The 22,276-nt window shown below is 42.6% G+C and overlaps 1 protein-coding gene across 1 annotated transcript in view; it reads right to left on the minus strand.

Moving 5' to 3' along the window:
* LOC129764533 (probable E3 ubiquitin-protein ligase HERC2) overlaps window positions 1–18,362 on the minus strand; it is a 46,304-nt gene extending 27,942 nt beyond the window's left edge. Inside the window, exons 1-3 of the mRNA XM_055763711.1 lie at window positions 17,482–18,362; window positions 17,181–17,419; window positions 4,737–8,499 (exon numbers count right to left, since the gene is read on the minus strand). Coding sequence (XP_055619686.1) covers window positions 4,737–8,499; window positions 17,181–17,419; window positions 17,482–17,935 — 4,456 coding nt within the window. The 5' untranslated portion in view covers window positions 17,936–18,362. The remainder of the gene's footprint in view (window positions 1–4,736; window positions 8,500–17,180; window positions 17,420–17,481) is intronic.
* Window positions 18,363–22,276: the final 3,914 nt, after the last annotated feature.

The raw sequence follows: 22,276 nt of genomic DNA on the forward strand, positions 1-22,276 counted from the left end.
AATTTTTGAACCTATTCTTAGATCTAGCCAACACATCTCTCACCGGTATGGTACATTGGGCTATCTTCCTCTGACCCGAAGGGAGTTTTCTAAATTCGATCTGGCGACAAGATACACCTCGCACAATCAAACAACGTGTTCAATATCGTGGTAACCCTGGTCACAAACGCAAAGATTGTTGCTGGCAATATTGATACGAAATACGGAAGATTAGCGCGTCTAACGAACAATGATTGGACATGAGTCGAAAGAAGGTGCGAATAAATTCCCAAATCAAGTCCAGACTTTTGAACCATGATTTGAGGAGACTAACCTTAGAGATAATTGAGTGGAGCTATCGGACCAATTCATCTTCGTTTCATCTTCGCTGCCAATTTGCGATGGTATTTTTACGGACTAAAGAATAAAATTCATTGAAGATGATTTGACGTTGATAAATATCGCCTTCAATCGCACCCAGGTTTTCATGAGCCAACCTTCTGATTACCCGAATTAAGCAATGTGAAGGGACCCAAATGGATTTTCGTTATGTTTCGTTATGTTTCGATTTTTTTATTTTTTTCAAATTTCTAGACTAGAATACTGCCTTAATTCTACCCAATCCAGGAACAGAATTGTTACATGAAAGAAGAGCAAGAGAGAATTCTACCACTGAAAACTCGGAATCAAGATCGCAACTATCGGTATAACACGAACAATTTTTTTGCACGGGAACTGAATTAGGACAAACCATCCGGGCAAAACTAAAAATCCATCGATGTGAATATTCTTCGCCTTCATTCGTTGCGGAAAGATTTCTCATGTATCGAGCCACTTTCCATAATTTTTTCAATGACGTTTCCGCGACAAACCTCCCACGAAATTTCGCCAATAAGCACTGGGTACTGGGTACGTTTGAAAATTGTCAATTGTACACCACGTTTCCGAAAAGATTTGAATGCATTCAATTTTTGTATATAAAGCTTAGAATAATGGCTATCCCGCCAAGATAGATTGGGAGGTCTTCGATGATTAGTGGAACCTGGGATCGGTTTCTTTGAACGCGAACTGCGCTGTCATAGATCAAACGAGAGTGGAAGTTGTACTCCTCCAATGGAGGTAAACCATCTCTGGAATTGATGACTGGAGCAAACGCGTCCACATATTCTTTCCACTCAATTTGTCTTGTGAGGTCATATGCCATTTTTATAGATTCAGAATGGTGATGGTGATGGAAATTTTGATTGACAAGTGATCACTACAGTTGGGATCAGAGTTGCCACATATACAGAATATTCTGTATTTTACAGAATTTTCGCCAAATTTCAGAAAGAGAATCTGTATAAACAGAATTACAGATTTTCAACAAAGACACAGAATTTACAGTTTTTCAAATTCAATTTTAAATACTGAATTTATCACAGTGCATACATAGCTGCCTTGAATCATAGAAATGATGAACGCAACGCGGCGGGACGGCTTTCGTTGGTGGCAGTTGTTGAGCAAATTCTTGAGCGATTTGAAGAGCTTAATCTATTATTTTCGTTCCAAATTAAGTATGACCGTTCCAAATTAAGTGCCAAAGGATATATGGGAAAAAAGTGATCCTCGAATTTTCAAAGCGAACTTGATTAAAAATGTTGATTCTCACGAAAAACTACTCTATGCAAAATATCAGCTCGATCGAACTTCATTTACTAGTGTCGCACAGCGGTCAAAGTTTGAGTTTTTTGAAAACCGAAAAATCACCCAAGCTCCCTCCGGAAATCGGGGTTTACGAAAAAAAAACTTCGATGGCAAATGTCTTCAAATTGCATGAAACGTCGAGATCTACTGTCATCTCGAAAATTTGGTTTTATCGAAAATTGACACTCTGGGACTTCGTCGTTTTTTCGGAATACGAGGCAGAACGTTTGGTTAGGGTGCAAATGAAAATCGTCATATCGATTTTTCATGCGGGACACCCTGCGAAATGTTGATTTACAGGATAAAATACCCTCTGCAAAATATTGGCTTATATGGACTTCATTTACTACTGTCGCAGATCTCAAAATTCAAGTTTTCTGAAAATCGAAAAATCACCCAAGGGGGGAGTACAGGAATACACACAGCCAAACGTCTTAGAATTGCATGAAACGTCGAAATTCTAGTCAGCTAGAAAGCTGTCCTTCAAATCGATTCATTCTGACTTCTATGTTGAACTCGTGAAACAAATTTCAAAGCATGTTGATTTTAGCGATCCAGTTATCAAAACTGCGGCCTTCATAAACCCCTCAAAATTTCGTCAAGCTACCAAAACTTGATGATTCGATGCACCAATTCCACAATAGACAAGACCAAACAAACCATTTATCATGACAATGTCATGCGAAAATGCGAAAATAGAATAGAAACTGAGAGAGGTTGGCGTCGACATCATGCCTCATACCGTATGAGTCATACGGTTTCTATTCTGTTTTCGCATTTTCGCATGACATTGTCATGATAAATGGTTTGCTTGGACAAGACTTGAATAACGAATTCAGGCTACTCAAGATGAATCTTATGGGGCAAAAATTGAGTGTTTCAGATACAATTGTTGGATGTCAGAAGGCGTGACGAGAAAGTTTCGTATCCATTGTTAAGGTCGTTTGTGAGACCCTTCTTGATAACATTCATCAGTGTGCGTTGAGTGAATATTTTCGCTTTACAATGCCAACAAAACAAAGTCCGGAAATCGGTTGGCACCCACGTTAATAGACACTATTTTTTAAGTGAAGTACTATGTATTGGCTCAAGCAGGAGCTTTAAGGATGAAATTGACGAAAAATTTGAAAACAAAGTTCAACAAAACCATGTATAAACATCATACAATTCAGAGGATTATGAGAAAACCTTTTAATGATTTATTTTGTTGTATTGATACGGCTTTGGCTGACCATAAATAAGAACAACAAACTGAAAACGAAAATAAACCTTTATTTTCATTTATGATTTTTTCGATACAATTTTTTTTAAAATTAATTTAAAATAAAAAAAATTGCCACATTTAATTTAATTAATTCTTTAATTTAAACATTGGGATCCTGGATTGTATTCCACTTGTAATCTAACGATAGTGAATGAATGAATGAAGCTAAGATTCAAGAGCACTTGGTTTAGCAGGATGTTTGGGTACACAGTCATACTGAAGCTGTTTTTACCAACAATGAACGGTTTACTGTTCGCCTCAGGCGGTTCCGCGGGAGCTGAAGTGTCCCAAGATCAACCGTGGCTCAGGAAGGAGTGAGCACATGTCAGCAAGTAACAATACAGAGGTCTTTTCCTCTGATGTTTACATGACAAGCAACCGCTTCTATCTTCTATCGATTCGGACAGAGCAAAAACATTACAATTAATGTTATTAATTAAAAATTTTAACGTATCCATTTTAGGTACAAGATTACGACAAATCCACTGTTAAACATTGATATCTCCGGCCACTCTATTTGAATTAAACATCGAGAATAATAATCATTGCAAGGAGGGACCATGTTTGCATCAATAAGGCAAACATTTCTTTACTATTGCAAGCATTGTGGTGACAATGATTCTGATGGGGTTGGAATCTTAAAAAAAACCTGAAGATTTTATCCACGATGTCAGACAATTTTATAAATCCCGATTGGGAAGTTGTACATGACGATAAAACAGGGACAGATGGGGTTTTTGATGTCCCCTCGGGTGCTGAGTTGTTTGAAGGTGAACTGTTGCCACGGAAGCACTCGATATCTTAGGCAAGCTAACAGAGGGTACACATTGTTGAACACATTGAAAACATTGTTGCGCCACGGATTCCCTTGTAAAATGAATGATGTGTCCTCGTTAGCTGTGCCCTCTTCCATTTCGTCAACTGGCAACGTGGCGAAGAAATTGTGTGTGGAGATTAGTTGCTGTTGTTGTTGAGCCAGCGAAGAAGCGCTTGAGGACAAACTGAGAGTACGTGTGGGGTTCACTCGCAATGTGGACACTTATGCACAGTTGCAGGGTTCGCCCACATGTTGCTCTCCGCAAGTGACCCGGCGCTCCTTCTTGTTGCAATAAGCTGCAGTGTGACCAACTGACTGGTATTTTTGGTAAGTCGTGGGCTTTGGCACAAAAAGTCGCACCGGTAGTCTCAATTTGCCCACCATAACGTGATCAGAGAGGGCGGAGCCAGCAAAAGTAACTCGAAACGGACGGCGTAAGTTTCGATTTTTTCCCCTTCGTTGGAGACTTTGCCGAGTTGTCGGCAGTCTAAGATTTTAACATTCATCGAGAGGAGCTTTTTAAATCTGCCACCTTATTTTATAATTGATTCGCCTGTCATGGGAAGGTACGTTGACACGATATTCTAGGGTAAATCTCCAACCGAAGACAACATTGTTTGCGAGTTTCCGATTTGCTACGTTAACACGCAGTTGGGTCGGTCAAACTTTTGAAATTTCTATCACAGAGGAGTATCTTGACAGATCTTTCATGACCTGAATAACATTAGGCGCTTTTCCATTTGGCTTGGACCTGAAGAGAACAATCCACGAACCAGTTCCAGGTGCATCTTCCGGATAGACCTTGGCACGTGGAGAGATGACAACAGGGGGAGAAGGAGATGAAGAGGATTGTTTGAGATCGGAGACAACAGGGAGGCGAGATCGAAGGTGGGGTGGAAGTTTTAGGAGATGGAGAGGAGCGATCGTCTCCGGACGAAATATAAATCTTCCATTAATCAGTTATCCTTTAGTATCACAATAAAATCTTACCTCTGTCCACAACGGCGAGAGCCAGCTGTCCTAGATTTTGATGCCGTATTAGTACTGCTAGCAGAAGCCGCTCCAGTTCCATCACAGGATGCTCCGGTGGAAATTCTTGATGCCAAATCAGATGATGTTCCTTGCAGTATCTCTCGCAAATCGTAATCCACGAAGACACTAGCGGGTCGGTCAGTTTTCCCTCGCTCAAATTCGACAGCAAGTTCTCCACTCGGTGCGATATCATGGCCGATGGCCAATTTGCCATCTGTGGAACGTCTGCAATTGGAATTTGACTGGAAGCATCGGTTGGTGTACTGCCAGCGGTGGAACCACTGCTTCTTGCTTCGCCCTTCTCCTCGTCGAACGGATTGCTCGGCTGCAGCACTTGCAAGCCACCGCTGAGGATAGCCGAATTCAACAGATTCTGACACTGAATTTCCGCTGGCTGTAGGGCCGATCCCATCTGCAGAATATTGCTTCTTAGCCCAAGAAGATACGCAAGAATGCACTCCGTGTGGAAGTGGGTCAGGGTGATCATCTGTCGGGGATTTTCTTTGTCACAGATTTCGTTGATAGCGTATCTTCCGACTCTCAGGAAGGACGTGATGAATTCAAACGCCGCCCGGTGTTGTGGGTTGCTGATTTCAAGGGAAATATCTTTACCGGCGTTGGCCGTCAGAATCTCCTGAGTGGCAGGGTTATCGGCTTGATAATCTTTAACGTCGTAAACGTTGCCGTTTATTATGACCCAGTTTCCTCCGTCGGCGCAGTGATTATCTATGTCGCTACTGCGAATCAGGAGGGTTTCCTCCTGGACGGGTGCCGCTTTCGCCGTTCCCCGACAAATGATTCCCGGCCAGCCCATGTCATCTGAGTCGTGTATTTCTCCTTCGTGGGTTAGGCGGTTAAAATTATCCAAGGAATGTAGCAAAGGGATGAAATGTTTGTTCCAGTCGAAGGATGAAAGGAACAGAGATTTTTCTTTCTGAATGAGTACCAGTCCGATCAGCAGTTCGTACAGCAGGGCGTCGGAGATGTCGTTCTTCAGGATTTCTGCAACGCAATCCTTGCCTTGAAGAATGGTTTCGTGAGCCTTGTTTAGGGTGGTTACGCACGCACCAACTACTTGCTGGATGTAGGTATCCAAAAGCGCTTCTGCGCCACTGAGATCGTCTGCCTTGGACTGGTAAATGTAGGACAGAAGCAACCGTTGGAACTTGTGCAAGAGATCGAGACTAGGCGAGGGTGGTTCGGGTGATGAAAATCCTTCTTCAGTCTTTATGTAGGGACCAAGCATGAGCTGGCCAAGACGAGCCTGTGTTAAGCTGGAATTGTTACGTAGTAGCTGCTTAAGCAAATGTAGGAGGGATAGATGCGTTCCGGTGGAACTACAGTCTTGCGAGCGTTGGGCATTGATTGCCTGGTTTAAAGCTGTCTGCAGGCCTCCCTCGGCCATGAGGGAGCCAACCAAAAGATCAGTCATGAAGCGGTGGCCGGAACTATTGCTAGTAGTGGTCGTATCGTGACCGGCAGGAAGAAGCGAGGTCAGCGTTTGGGCACGTTCCGAAGCGGTCGGAAGTAGAATAGACCACCCCACTTGCAATGTCCATTGGGCGGCTTCTTGCATAGTTTTCAGTACAACAGGACCTCCTGCCAATGCCAGGATGCGAGATTTAAGGCTTGCTAGAAGGCGAGACCCTTCCACCAGACCCGCTTGCTTAGCGGAAACATTATTCACTATCATAGCGTGCAGTTGCAGTCGTAAAAGATTCAATGAAGCTACGGCGATGCATTCAGCTTCTTGACTTGGTGGATGACGAATATCTCCCGGACCGGTTTGAGTGCTACAAACCGTACAAAGCAACTGATCGAGCATGCGGAATGTGTGTTCGCAGAGATCTACGACGAACGGAATTTTCGATGCCACCCCAAGAGTCGAAGAGTGACACCACACGATACTCTGAGCTGCCCCACAGGTCATACCGGAGATCCTTAGCGTAGGTGGAGTCGTCAATGTCGGACACTGGATTATCGGATCGCGTGAAATACACGTAGGACAAATTTGCTGATAATCATTGCGACCCCAACCGTACAACTCGCCGCCACTTGTCAACGCCAAACAATGGGCAGACCCAACAGCAACATCTACCACTTTCTTTCCCTCCAGTGATTGTACCAACCTGGGAACGTTGGAGTGTTCCGAATTGCCATGACCCAACCGACCACCGTGACCCTTTCCCCAACTGTAGAGAGTTCCATCCGTAGTGAGAGCCACACTAAACTGCGACCCAGAGTAGACCCGGGTCACGTTTGACAGATTTTCAATCTGCACCGGAATCGGGGAGCCATTGCACGATCCATTGCCCAGTTTTCCAAAGTCACCATCGCCCCAGGCAAACAGCAAACCACCATCCGTTACACACATGGAGTGCGCATCGCCACTCCCCAGGGCCACATCAACAACTTTGTACGCCTTCATGGCTTGAACCTGCGTAGGAACAAGCTTGTCGTCCGAGTTGCCGTGACCCAACCTTCCATAGGTACCACGACCCCACGTCAACAGCTCTCCACTGGAACAAATCGCAGCACTGTACGAAGCTCCACAAAAAATTCCACAAACTTGCTTCTCCAACAGGCCAGCGATCTTCGTAGGAACATCTTTGGAAGTCGTATCCCCATGTCCAAGCCTTCCACCATCGCCAGCACCCCAGGACCACACCTCGTTTGATGAGTTCAACGCCAGCAAATGTTTTCCCTCGCAGTGAGCAGCAATCTGGATCACGTTGACTCCCTCCAGACCTTCAACCGCTTTCGGGGCAATGTTCTCTGCGCAGTTGGAATGCAGTGACAATACTTGTCCACTTGTGGTTAAAATATAGATGTCGTTCTCAGTACAGGCGATTTGACGGACCTGTAACCCCACCGGAAGATCAATGGTAGCTGTCGAATACTTAGGAACGGATCCCAGCAATTGGACGGTTCCGTTGCTGGCTTCCGATGTGAATCCGTACATCTCAGGCGAACAAGAACTCCACCCGAGCGTGAAAATCTTCTGCGAGTTGGATTTGTTCACTTTGGTTGAATAGTTCCCCGCTGGGAGGTGTGGTTTGGCCAGTCGATCCAGATGACTAACGATTATCACTGCCGCTTGTTTTAGGTCCACATTTGTGGTTTCGTTCTCCGGCAACGTTAAAAACCGCAGAAACGATTCAGTGGGCCCAAAGTGGTACGAATCCCCGGTGGTGTACGAAGAGAAACTATCAATCTGCTCGTACCGCTTCAGTAGCGGTACCAGAGGGGCACCCGTATTCTGCGGAGGGCTTCGATTGTCTTCGCTCTCCTGGTCTTTCTCGTGCAGTGTCAACAGCAGCGAAACTCCCTCCAACGAACCGCCAAGGGTACCCTTCTGGGCACCCAATTCAAGCAGCAGATTCAGCGCAATGTGACGGTCAGCCTTCGGTACCAAACAGCGGCCCCCCATAACGTCGCCAAGCACCACCTGACGGAGGAACTTAATCGACTTCTCTACCACTTCGATCCAAAGCGTTGACATTTGGGAGGTGTCGAAAAGCGACGCCTCCGGGAGTGTTTGAAGTGCTTCCAGAGCCTCCGACAGCAGTTCACTGCACAGTTCGACATCCTCACCGGAGCGCCAGGCACGCCGGAGAAACGCGAAGGAGAAATTCAACGCGGCCCGGGTTCCGACCCGTGCTAGCCCGAACGTTGCCTTGTCGCAGTCCTTCATCGGGGTGCGGTCGAAGCTGGGATTTTTCTGGAAGAAGACAGAGAAAAATGGTGTTAGTGATTCGTTATATGATGTGTTAGATATTTTTTAAATTTATAGATGCTTGAAACTTGAAAGATCATTCGTCTCTATGGCATATGATAATTATGAGGAAAGTTAGATCAACCCCGATTATCTGCGGAATAATCTGGCTAGCTCACCACGAATAATAAAAGTCGCGGTGTTACGGACAGATGTTTATTTATACATGGATTGCAATAAAGTAGGAAATTCCATAAGGAATAAGAGGAGACGAAATAAGATAAGGAAATAAGACCCGACAGAGCGAGTGCATGAAAGAATAGGCAATAAAACAATAAAATTTAGGTATTCATTTATTACGGATGAGTGCAATAAAATAGAAAATGATGCGTAAAGTTTTTCTTTTTCACGCGGATAACGCAATATAGTACTAAAAATCAGTTCCAAACACGAAAAAAGGATATTCAAGCATGAAACTATGTTTTATCAATACAGAAATCATTAAACTATCCGTCTGGAACAGTGGTGTTCAACCTTTTTTTCAGAGGGTCCACAAATATATGTTGGGCATGGTGTCGCGGGCCGCAAACCAAAAATAAATGTACCACGAAATTATAACCAGCGAGGAACAAACATTATGAAAATTCAAGAATCATACTCTTTGGTATAAACATTTGGTAGCACTGACAAGGGCCAATGAACGAATGCTTTACCTTTGTGAGGGACGCGGAATTTCACCAATATTTATAGATTTTTGTGTTTGAGTTCCGAACATCAAATACACCAGATAGGCCAACTAGAAGAGGTCGTAGGGTCACATGCGGCCCGCGGGCCGCAGATTGAGTATCGCTGGTCTAGAAGGTCGTGTACACTAGTGGTCAGATAATGTGAAAGTTATGACCAGAAAAACATGAGCTTTTCCCTCACTGACAAATTCCGCGAAGGCCTATAGATTTACTAAGGAATCCGCACCGAGGATCTACCGCTCGCGAGTAGTCGGAGTTCCAGGTATGTATTTGTGCCAGCACTTCTTTCAATCCTAGAAACATTTCCCAAACTTGATCTATGGAAAAGCCTTTGGCTTTTTCAGCGAAAAAAAAATTCGGTTCCCGTAATGCAATCGTATCCAACAGCATCAGTTTCTTTTCTGCTTCCGCGTGGAGTGGTCATGAAAACTCTCGTGTATTATTCTCACGAGAACAAAATAGAATTATGTATCAAGCTTCATCAGTTGCTTTTGCAAAACCACGCTAACCCAACGATTTTTTTTCTGGACCACCAACAAGAACGAAACTGTTGAATTTAATTTTTTTTTATAAATTCGTTTATTTTTACAGGCTCAGTTAAATAAGTTTAAAGGAGCCGAAATCTTAAATATATTTTTAAAACTATATATATGAACAATTTTCTTAAATCTATGGTTAGTAATGTGGGAAACCGATTACTCGCGGTGGACTCGAGATTAGAAGGGTGACATATTTTTCTCAGGAAAAGGATGGGGTATAAGGAAATTATTACAATGTTGATAATCACACACATTCAATTCTTAAATCTATTCGTACATCTGTTGTGAATTTACATTTCATTCTCCTGTTTATAGCAAGCGGACCAATTACTCACAAAGGAATAAATGGAGGGTATAAGGATATAAGGATAATCACACACGAACATCGATAGATTTAAGGAAAACATATATTTGGGACATGTAATCAAGGTCTAACCGAGCCAACACATCTCTCACCGGCACATTGGGCTGCCTTCCTCTAGCCCGAAGGGAGTTCTCTAAATTCGATCTTGCAACAAGATACACCTCACACGACCAAACAACGTGTTCGATGTCGTGGTAACCACGGCCACAAACACAGATATTGCTGCCGGCCAGATTGAAACGAAAGAGTAGCGCGTCTAACGAACAGTGATTGGACATGAGTCGGGAGAAGGTGCGAATAAAGTCCCGACTCAAGTCCAGACTTTTGAACCATGGTTTGAGGCTAACCTTAGGGATAATCGAGTGAAGCCACCGGCCCAATTCATCTTCGTTCCATTTGCGTTGCCAGTTAGCGATGGTATTTTTACGGACTAAAGAGTAAAATTCATTGAAGGCGATTTGACGCTGATAAATATCGCCTTCAATCGCATCTACCTTTGCTAATGAGTCAGCCCTCTCATTACCCGGAATTGAGCAATGAGAAGGAACCCACACAAAGGTAATGACATAACAGCGTCTGGATAAAGCACTCAAAATTTCTCGTATTCTCTCAATGAAGTACGGCGAGTGCTTTTCCGGCCTCACTGAACGGATAGCTTCGACAGAGCTAAGACTATCCGTTACAATGTAATAGTGTTCAACAGGTCGTGAGGCGACGCTTTCCAGCGCCCAGTGTATCGCTGCCAATTCAGCAATATACACTGAGCAAGGAAACTGAAGACTATGGGAGGTGCTGAAAATTTTGTTGAACACTCCAAATCCTGTGAACTCGTTTATAGTGGACCCATCAGTAAAGTACATATTATCACAATTGATACCCCCATACTTTGCATCGAAGATCGTTGGAGCGATCCTCGATCGTTGATAATCTGAATATTCATGGATATCTTGCTTCATGGACAGATCAAAATGTACAGAGGAATTGATGTAGTCAGGAAAACAAACACGGTTGGGAATATACGAAGAAGGATCAACCTGCATGGAGATGAATTCATGATATGGGCTCATGAATCCAGAGTGAGAATTTAGCTCGATCAGCTGTTCAAAATTTCCGATTACCAATGGGTTCATAACCTTACACCGGATGAGGAACCGAAGAGAGAATAAATTGAAGCGATCTTTTAGTGGGAGTACACCTGCCAAAACCAGTTGAATTTTATGTTAATAACAATTTCAAACTCATACTCATTCACTCACACACCAACAAGGAAAACTTTCAGCAATCTTTAGAAATAATTATTCATTCATTCATTGAGAATTGACTCAGATGCAATTTCAAACAAATGACTACAGAGCCAACGGTAGTCCTGCGTCTACTTTGCGATTATATCACAGATATAACCTTCCTCTAGTTTATAATTTAGAATAGAATCGTATATCTTAAGGCTCTTGCAAGTGATCTTCTTTTGTCCCTCGTAGATCAATGACAGATAAAATAATTGCCAGATGGGCATGTCATGATCGATCGAGGTCGAATCGACGGGTGTATCAACAGTTTTCATACAGAGTTTTCGCTTCACCGGGTTGTTTTGTGTTTTGTGTTGACCCGGTTTTGTGTTTTTGCCCGTCGCTCTGCATTCCGAAAGTTTATCGATTGAGAAGTTTGTGTTTATCAGGATGAGTTACCGGGACCACGAAGTTACTGACAGAACTAATGTCCACTGTCTGCCGCCGATAGAACTCGGGGTCAAATCGGAGGATTCAGGACAATCTCGCAGACAATATATTTCATGTTAAATTACTATCTGGAAAATCTGAGTAACGTCGAGATATTCCTTCTAATCCTAAAAATGCCTGGAGAAATTGGCATTGCAAATACATGCAAGTTGGGGGAATTTTGGTTCCTATCGGTTTTTCGATCGTGATTTCCATCGCTGTTTACGTGTTATTTATATCTTCTTAAAATTTTGTCTCCGTGTTGTTATCGTCTCTTAGTGCTCTGTGTTTGAAAAGTTACATTTGTGCCATGAATCTGTTAGCCGTTGTTTTGCTTTTTTGCTTCAAACAACAAACAACAAGGAGGCTTTATTCTCCTCGCCGATTTTTTGCCGCGAAGCGACATCTACTAGTCACAATTTGAAACTTGCATCTGACCGATTTTTTTTAAAAAAAGCTCGGCACGCGTATCGTGTTGCATACGTGGGCAACTGCGGTGCGGCTTTTCACATGAATGCATGTTCTGGTGTAACTCGTGCGTTACAATCCTACTTCGCATCAAACAGAAACAACCTTTTCTGGATGTGTAACCAATGCGCTGAGTTATTCGAAAACTCGCATTTTCGTGTTATCTCGCGCCAGGCCGATGAAAAATCCCCACTTTGCACGCTCACGACTGCGATTACCGAGCTGCGTTCGGAAATAAAACAAATGCATTCTAAGACCGTCGCTCAATTTTCACCCGCTACAAGCATTGACCAGCGCTTGAACAGCGCAGAGCAATGAAACGCCCCCGTGAGATCGATTTCTCCACTCGAGCTTCTCAGAGTTGCCAAATAGGAAGCAAAAAGCCAATGGAAAATGTTGTTTCAGTGCCTATCTGTGATAACGATGCCGATAGGAAATTCTGGTTCTACATGTCGAAAATTCGTCCTTGCGTCACCGTGGAATCGGTATCCGCCATGGTCAAAGCCAATCTCGGGACTGAAAATAATATTTCCGTGGTGAAGCTTATTGCAAAAGGCAGAGAATTGGATTGCCTTTCATTCCTATCCTTTAAAATTGGGCTCGATCACTCGTTCAGAGAAAAGCGCTAGATCCATCAACATGGCCTGAAGGGCTGCTGTTTCGGGAATTTGAGGACTACGGTTCACAAAAATTTAGAGCTCCACCGAAGTACAAGAAGTCGACAACGCCATTTATGCCACCAGAAACTGTACCATCTCCGACCGCGCCTATCTTGAATTCGAGTCAGTTCACTGCAACCCGGGACGCAATTGTTTAAGCCGTTTGGAAGGCCCCTATCCTCCCTTCACAGTCGTGTTCTTGCCGTCGTCGGTCAGCAGTCGTCCCGGATCTGTTTTTAGACATGGAAAAGGGGTCTTCCAGCCCATTAGCACAGGCAAGTATAGCTCATCTGGAACCAAATTCGTACCTGATTCTCGTCACGCTTTCAGTTGGATTAATTCACCAAGAATGACAACGTCATATAGCCATCGTCCATCCGTCCGGTCGTGGTTACTCCCAACGGAATGCACGAAAAACAGCATGATGGAAGCTCCCAAGCTGCCCGGCACAGTCGAGCTCCGCCGTTGTCTACCCGCTAACTGTTCCCATCACTCAAGACATTCCGTTCCTGTGTCCGGAGCTAGTGAGGGAGTCTTCCAACCTGTTACCTCAGGCAAGTACGACCACAGTACAGTTTCATCGCATCCTGATATCGATCCAATTAACAGCGCTGCTCACCTTGACGGTGTGACTGATACCGTACTGAACTCTGATGCCTCCGTCGTTTCTGCTGATTGCTGGTCATCTATTATCGAACCAGAGTATACATCGTTACCGTCCCCGCTGGCTGTTTCGGAATGCACGAAAAAGAGCATGGTGGAAGCTCCCAAACCGCCCGGCACAATCGAGCACCGCCATCGTCTCTCCGCTGACTTTTCCTGCCATCCAAGACATTCCGTTCCTGTGTCCGAAGCCGGTGTGGGAGTCTTCCAACTTGCTACCTCAGGCAAATACGAATACAGTATAGGGGATTTTTGTTCCCATAGTATAGGGGGGATTTTTGTTCCCATAGAAGTATGCTCCCTAACGCAACCATCAAAACTAAGGTGCCTTGCATTACATGGCGTTTGTTCAAATTCTTTACTTACACAGTAAATATGTTGAATTTAATTGAATTCGAAAATTGTTTCATTCAATCAATACAAACAAATGATTACTAAGCCAACGGCAGTCCCACATTAACCTTGTGGTTATGTCATAGATAAAATCCACCCATTTTTTAAATAGATAGGGATTTTATTGTATCTTTCTATTATTTAGTATTCATTTGTATCTTTCTCTACAAAAGTTTCTTGGATTCCTCCTTCAATTGTTTATACTTTCAGATGACGAAAGCCTGCAAACTCCGAAAAGTCTAACTTCTTAAGCATTTTCATAAATCTCGTAGAACTCGAAGGTCGTACGTCGCACAACAGAAGCAGATGAATTTTACACACTAGAAGTTGTTCACCACAGTCGCAAATCGTCAACGTTGCGGAGTGTCGGTTTCATGTAATTTAGTTCGGTTCATTTGTCATCAGCTGTGGAATATTGGTGATTGAATTTAATGTTGTCTCGATATCTTGCGTTGTTAGGGAAATGAATATGAGATTTAGCTACCCTGCCAACGACTCTTCAGGAAGTGCGTAGCTTTTTTGCAGATAGTTGACTGGTTTCGCCAGGCCAGTGGAGAGGAAGCCGTACCGTTGAAGATGTCGAGGTGTTCTTATTTCTCTTCATCGTGGAATGGAAGGAACGAGGATCTTCGTGGCTGATCTATTGTTCATGCGTTAGACCCTCAAGAATAGTTCGGCATCTTTCAAGTAGCAGAAAAGTACTGCCACTCTTGCTGGATCGTCGCTCAGGATGTCTGTACGCTTCCGCTGATTCCGTAGAGATTTCGCAGATCATCTCATTATAGGCAACCACACAGAAAAATTTCGACGGAGTTGTGGATTTGGTAGTGGGCGCAGAGTAGTCGGAAAGGTCCTCCGTTGAACCAGTTCGAGACCGAGCAAAGACCGATCCTCAGTCTGGACAGGATTTGTTGTTCTCGCGCCATTTCTACGTTCTTGAACCTTGCAATCGATCCCTTATCCTTTCTAAGGAACTGTCCTCTCTTTGCGAGCCTACACTATCAGACCAAATGGTGTGAAAAAAGTCATGTCGTCAAGCGGTACCTCCCGAGTGAAAAAGTGGTATCGGCAAATCGGTCGGCCGCTTCATTCCCTGCGATGCCACTGTATCCATGACTCTACATGAGCACAGTGTCGGGCAATAAGTACTTCCAAACGGCCTGTAGCCATGGATGTTTGGACCTAGCCGCACCGATGGCATTAATGACACTTGCCGAATCGGAGACCATCAGCAGAGCCCTAGACCACCTCTGCCGAGAAGATCTGACAGATGTCCGCCACTTTTTCGCTAGGAAACACTCTGTTATTACTGTCGCTTACCCAATATCCAACTCCTTATGGTCCTTCTTAGCCGTCCGTATACCTGATTTCATGGAGACGGTCTTTTTCTGCTATGATGAACTTGAAATGTTCTGGCAGACCGACCGAACTCACCCCGGCTCGGAAGTTGTTCCTGAAACCATTCTCCGTGAGAATCGTTGGGAATCTCCAATCGTTCGCCCCAAACCAGAATTGTTTTGCCATTGGGGGAAGCTTGGAATGCACTACCCGCTGCAGAATCGTGTTGCTAAGGGCGGTCAGGTGGGTCTCCCTCCTAGCGCTGGTTTTCGACAAAGAACTGGCAGTCCTAGATACGATGGCCAAGTTGATGAATTTCAACGCAGACAGAGGCAGCTGGTGTTGATGATAAGAGGCCGGAGACAGTCAGTGATCTTCCGAATCTTCCTGTTGTTGCTCCGGTGCGGTTTGGAAATAGTTTTCAGAAGATTCAACCGGGTGGCACAGCTCTTCTTAACTTCCTCGAAATGGCGGAGGAAGCTAAGTTTCTGATCGACCAACACTCTGAGAATCTTTAATGTTTTTCGACGAGGAATGTATTCTTCGTATACTTGGAACCTGTAGGTGGGATCCTGATGTCTGACCGAGCAGCTTGTAATGACGGAGCTCGCAACCATTCATTCCAAATACTGTAGCTTTACAAGGCCATTTGCAAGCAAATAAAACAACTGCGTCAGTAATCTTATTCTTAATCTTATGACCATCGATTTTCAGACATGGCTTAGGACCACCTTCAATTTTGGCACTGCTAATTTCCTTTGGCTCCTAACGTTGTTCGATCTTTGTAGTTTCTTTGGTGGAATAGGCATTCGGGAAATCTTTTTCCATTTTTTTTCTGCTTGTCGGGTCTCCCCGTCTCCATATTTGATTATGGATTATGTCCCCGTCTCTGCTTATGAGACCCATCCTGTAAAGAAGTCGTGATGTGATAATCGCAGACGATGTGCATCTTGAATCAGTTTTACACAGATCATTGCCAGAATTCGCAGCCGTATAGAGCTGTTTTTTTTATTAGTTTGTAAACAATGGATCCCTGGTTGTAAAATTTGTTTATGGCGAGATTTGTCGTCAAATTATAAATAACTATATTTACAATCACATCATGAATTAAGCAAGCGGATTTCACATTCCTCCGCAATTTCGCAACACTAAATTCATAGTATCATGACAAAGCTATAACAAAGTTGCGTGTACTTATTGTAAACAATCAAACCACATGGTCACACTGAATACAGTAGAACATCGATTATCCGCGAATGAGAGTTCCTTAGTAATTCTATAAACCTTCCCGAAATGTGTCAGTGAGTGGTAGAGATTGGTTTCACATTGGGCCTGATCACGAACATCACTTCACGGTGAAAACGGAATGAAATACATACAAATCGCATACAATTGTTTTCGTTTTCGCCGTGAAGTGACGTTCGTGATCAGGTCCATTATATGATCACTGACATCAAACGACCTTACAGATGGATAGTTCAACAATTTCTGTATTGATACAACATAGTTTCCATGCTAAAATAGCTTTTTTTTCGTGTTAGTACCTCATTTTTAGCCCTTTATTGCGTTATCCGCGATTTTCGTTATACGCGGTGATCTAGCCCGACTATTTTGCGGATAATCGGGGTTCTACTGTATATTACTAACAGATGCGATTTCTTACCGGCTGTAAGAATGTTTAGGATAACCCAACAAAAGCCAGTCGAACATAACATTAACAACAACAAATTGTATTGAATCAATAGCGCGATTTGTAATCGCGCACCAAAAACGCAGCTATTATTGTGTATCGCAAAACTTACGCTCAATTTCACCGCATCGATTTCACTCGCCACCATTTCCTGGTTCATTCCAGATCGGTAATCATCTGGGGCGGCTTTTTCCTCCTGTTTGCATCGTTGCAACGCAATAAAATACCTCCGATAGACGTACAACAGCTGTTTGGTACGCGTGGCCGACAAACAGTTGGCGGCAGCCTGTAAACAAATTTCTCTTTGTTCGGCGATCAGCTTTTTCGTGCAAACACGCTTTTCCTCCAGACCTGCAAGAGATATCAATCCTTTAGTATCACACGTCAGATTACTGTCCGCACCCAACTCTCACTTGGAATTGGACTCCAGAGCCACGAGTCTAGAATCGTTCCCGAGCAGATCCCAGCGTTTTCGCTTTGGTTCTGGTTTTGGTGGTGCTGCTGAGCCCCGGAGCCAGAATTTTTCTTCGTAGGTCCTTCTTCCGCCTCAAGAAGCTGACAAGCCGCACAAGTGCAGCTGGATGTGGCGCTACAAATCCCCTTACAGCAGGTACAACTCAGGGATTGCACCCCGCAGTAGTATTTTCCATCGGGTCGTACATATGCCACATCTCCCGAGGCGTTGATCGACGACAGCAATTTGCCGGTGACAACTTCCTCATCCTGAACCAGATGATTCCACAAGTTCGCCAAATCCTCCGAGGAACGCAGAGCTGAACTAACATCCGCTTTAATCCACTTTTTGTCCAAATATGGGAGTGCCCGAAAACTTAGCTCAGGGCTTCCAGTAGAACCAGCCAGACTCATTGTTTCAACTGTGCAATCCTACCTAGCCGACACAAAGACTGGCAGGGAGTGATGCAAAACAACGAGCCAGTCTGTCTTTATTGTTGCTTTTGCACTATTCGACAAGTGGTGTTTATTTTTCCACTTTTGAAGGTTGCTGTTGCTTTCTTTCACTTCTTCTTAACACACACTTGCCCTTATTTACCTTATTCTTTTTTCTGCTCAATGGCTGAAACTGGTGGTGTATGGAAACTTTTCTCTAGAGCACAACGAAAAACGCACTTTTCCCGCAGAATTCCATCCCGTGCGGGTGGATTTTACACTGCACGGGTGCAGAAGCACGCGGGCTTCCGTTCGCAGGCACTTTTGTCCAAAGTCTGTGCACTTTTCGCGGACAATTAGCAATTTTTCACCAGTTTGAAAGTTTTTTCACCTTCCTTTCCTTTCGCAATTTTACAAATTTTCGTTCCCGCTGACAGCAGCGATCGGAGCGTAGCAACCAGGTGGGGGCAAGTATGTCAGGGTCAACGACTTCTCCGAAGTCGGGGGGTATTTGTTTTGAAGCGATAGCTACCATATGATTGGTGAGCTTATCGTTTTGCATTTGAAACGACGGGTAATCTACTGGATCTATTTGAAAATATCCGCTAATTTTCATAATGCCTTTGTGTAACGCTAAAATGATAATGAGTTTTAGAATGCAATGAACACACTTTTGAAATAAAACAAACTTTTCTCTGAGCGTGAGCACGTAGAATTTACCCGTTCATCAATCGCTCATTAGACGGCGCCAGTGGTTGTGTGGTTAGCGTAACAGCCTCACAATCCGATCGGTCTGGGTTCAATTCCAGCTGGCGTCGTTGGGATTTTGTGAGGCGAAAAATCTCTGGTTACGTCTTCCTTCGGAGGAGAAGGAAAAGAAGTTGGCCCGGCTCATGAGTTGTTGAGTCTGATAGGTAGGAACAGATGGAGTCGCCTCCCTGATGTCGGTGATTGGCACTGAAGTGGCGGAAATAGGCCGACGAAAAATAAGCGAAGATATCAATCGCTCATCATCGTTAACAGTTTACTGTAATTGCTTGGTAAGTGTTTCACAGTTGACTATAAAATACAATCGAGTGTATTGTAGTTTTCGTTCAACAAATTACAAAATAACGTGTCCGAAATTTGATTTATTGTCCGAAGTTTGATTTTAATTCGCTTCATTCCAAAAGCATTTTATTCGATGATTTTTTTATGATTTCAATCAAATAGCCCAGCAAACATTAAATCGTATAATTTTGCACGTGCCAAGTCTTACAAGAAATCCAAATAAATCATAATCGCATATAATATCAAGCAAAGTATGTATCGTGTATATTTGAAATCGCATAAAATGTAAAAACTCGATTTTATATACCATTATCAAATTAAGTCGCAATTCGGTATAATAAACATCAATTTTATGATGTAGATTGTCGTAAAATATATTTAATCCACATCATACGCGTATATTACGCTGATGCAGTTTGTGTGTCGTATAAGCGTATAATTTAAATCGATCCAGTACTGTAGTAAATCGTGTTGCATGCTGAAGAAAATCATGAAACAGTAAATCATATTAGATCCTAATAAAGAACATATTGCATCATATTGAAATGTCAATGAAATGCTGATGCACTCGAAACTGCTGATGTTCGATGAAAGTACCAACGGCAAACATCTCTTCTAATAAAACATGCAGCAAAACGAAGTGAACTACGCCATTGAACGCCAACCTCAGATATATACCACATCGAATTTGGCACATTGCATCGCATCGCTTTGCAAGGTTGCCAGATTGATTTATTATAATAGTAATCAGAATTTAGTTGGATATGATTGAGTAAACAAATTGTACAGTGAAAATTGTAATAAAAATAATTTAAAATTGAAATAGTTTTATTGATATTCATTAATTTTTTATTATTCCAGTTCAATGATATTATATATTTGGTTTCTATGATAGGAAAATCAAAGATCTTTTTCTTTGGAACATAGTTAAATAATAAAATCGGCAACCAGGAATAACTGATCCTACTGCATTGAATGTATTAGGTTATATCATATCGAATCATATGTATGAGTTTTAACCGCTGTTGAATTAAATTTCAGATAGCCACGCGAGATAGCTGGTGGGTGATAATCCAAACGACCGGAGTTCGAACCCACATCGGAGCAGATTTCAGACAGATTTCACATCAATCTGTGCCATTTTAAAAATTTATATTCCACTCCCAACACAAGTCAATTAAACAATTATTATTTCTACAAACATAAATACTCATATATAAAAATGGCGATTCGTGAGGCCTAAAAATAAAGTGCCAACAAGAAAAAAAGATATTTTAGCATATTTTATCAATACACCCATACCTCGCTTTACGGCCTGGATACGTTCCACGAAACTTGGCCGTAAAGCGAAAAGCTGTATAAAGAATCAGTTGTATATCGACGTCGAAAATAGCTTTTTTGCCATTATGGCGAAACATTTTAGACCTTAAATCGAAAACATGCCTTAATTGAAGAGGGCCGCTATAGCGAAATGCCGTATAAACAGTGGCCGTATAGCGAGGTATGAGTGTACAGAAATTATTGAACTATCCATCTGCATGGTCGTGCATACCAGAGGACAGAAAATGTGAAAACCATGACCAGAACAAAAGATCAAGAGCATACCACTCACTGACAAATTTCTGAAAGCTCTATAGAATTACTATACAACTCGCTTCAGCGGACAATCCGCACCACGGATCATCAGCTCGTGAATAATGGGGGTTCTACTGTACATTTTTTGCAAAAGTGAGACAAGTAGCAAGTAAGAATTTTTAACAAAGTTTTATAAATTTGACTAAATTAGTTCACAAATAGGAATATATAATTTTGCCTTTTTTTTCCTGTAATAAGGCAAGGTTTTCTCATTTGTCCAACTCAATTGGCTTTGAGTCGAACGGATTGCAGAATACAATGTTTATCTTGAGGTTGATGGGCATCACAGATATCATGCCAGGGGTTCTGATTCGGTTTCTCTTCTGGCTGTGTTCACGCGTATTCTACAGTATATATTCAAGACGTGTTATTTGGTACAGAAAATCTCAACTAAGTACTAACGAAAAAGATGCTGGTAGGACTCCATTGAAACGGCGAAGTCAATTGAATTCTGAATTCTGAAATAAGGAATAAGTCCAAGTTAGTAAATCCACAACATTATGGCACTCGAGAGCAGCATAAAATTGAACCCAAGGTGCAATTATCAAATCTAAGCACTGCTACCATGAGCATATAGTATGGTTTAATTAACTCCAAACTAATTGCCAGTTTCCCGATATTTATACTCTAAATACCCTGCCAATACAAGTTTTGACTACATAACTTTATCAATATGATATTTTTTCCAACTATAATTAATGTATCATGCTGTTATTTATTATAATTACAGCATGATACATCAATTGTATATTTATATAAACAATTACACTCAGTGTCGTATTGAAGGCGATTTTAATTTTGGACATAGGCGACGAGAGTGGTACAGTGTCGACGTCTGGTGGTGACTTTCAATGTGACGCCGTAATTAGGGCCCCGAACTCGATGTTTACAAAAATGTTCAACGTGTCACATTCCAGGTCTGTCCAATTAGCCAAATTTCGTATTAAATGTAACTTATTGTAGTAACAATTAGTGGTGTCAGATTATTTACCTTGTGTGTCTTGTGTTTGGACGGATCCTGGAGTGCAAAAAAAATTGCAATGTCTGCTTGTGCTGTATTTTGAGTCTCTGACCACTATCAAACGAAACTTCAGAAATTAAAATAGCTCTCCCAAAAGAATGGTTTCAAAATCACACTTCATGATAGCCTGAAATTCCGAAGTATGTCCATTGTTCAGTTTGACAATTTACAATTTTCTTACATATGGTCCAAATCGATTCGAAATGGTCTGCACCGACATTTTTCTCACACAATACGTGACCTCAGTTGATTGTTGTAGATGTAAATCCACTCTCAAATCATCTGCTTCTGTCGTCCATTCGAGTAGATCGAATGCGGAAATTCTCTATAGTTTCTGTTTTTCATTGCTCAGCTTTAGAACGTCTTCTATCTACTCTTCATAATCGATCTGTATAAGTTTCTTGATCTCTTCCAAAAAAATTACATTTTCATACTTAAAATGAAAATTCCGTATCAAAAGACTTACGAGGGCGGTCCGATAAGTACTTAGGGCCTGATTCTCGAATACACTACGAATACACTTCACGGTGGAAACGGTATGAAACGCATTCGCGATGACAACGGTACGGTGTCGACATCTGGATGCGAGATTAGTTTCCAACTAAATTTATCAT

The sequence above is a fragment of the Toxorhynchites rutilus genome, chromosome 2 (assembly GCF_029784135.1).
Source record: "Toxorhynchites rutilus septentrionalis strain SRP chromosome 2, ASM2978413v1, whole genome shotgun sequence".
NCBI lineage: Eukaryota > Metazoa > Arthropoda > Insecta > Diptera > Culicidae > Toxorhynchites > Toxorhynchites rutilus.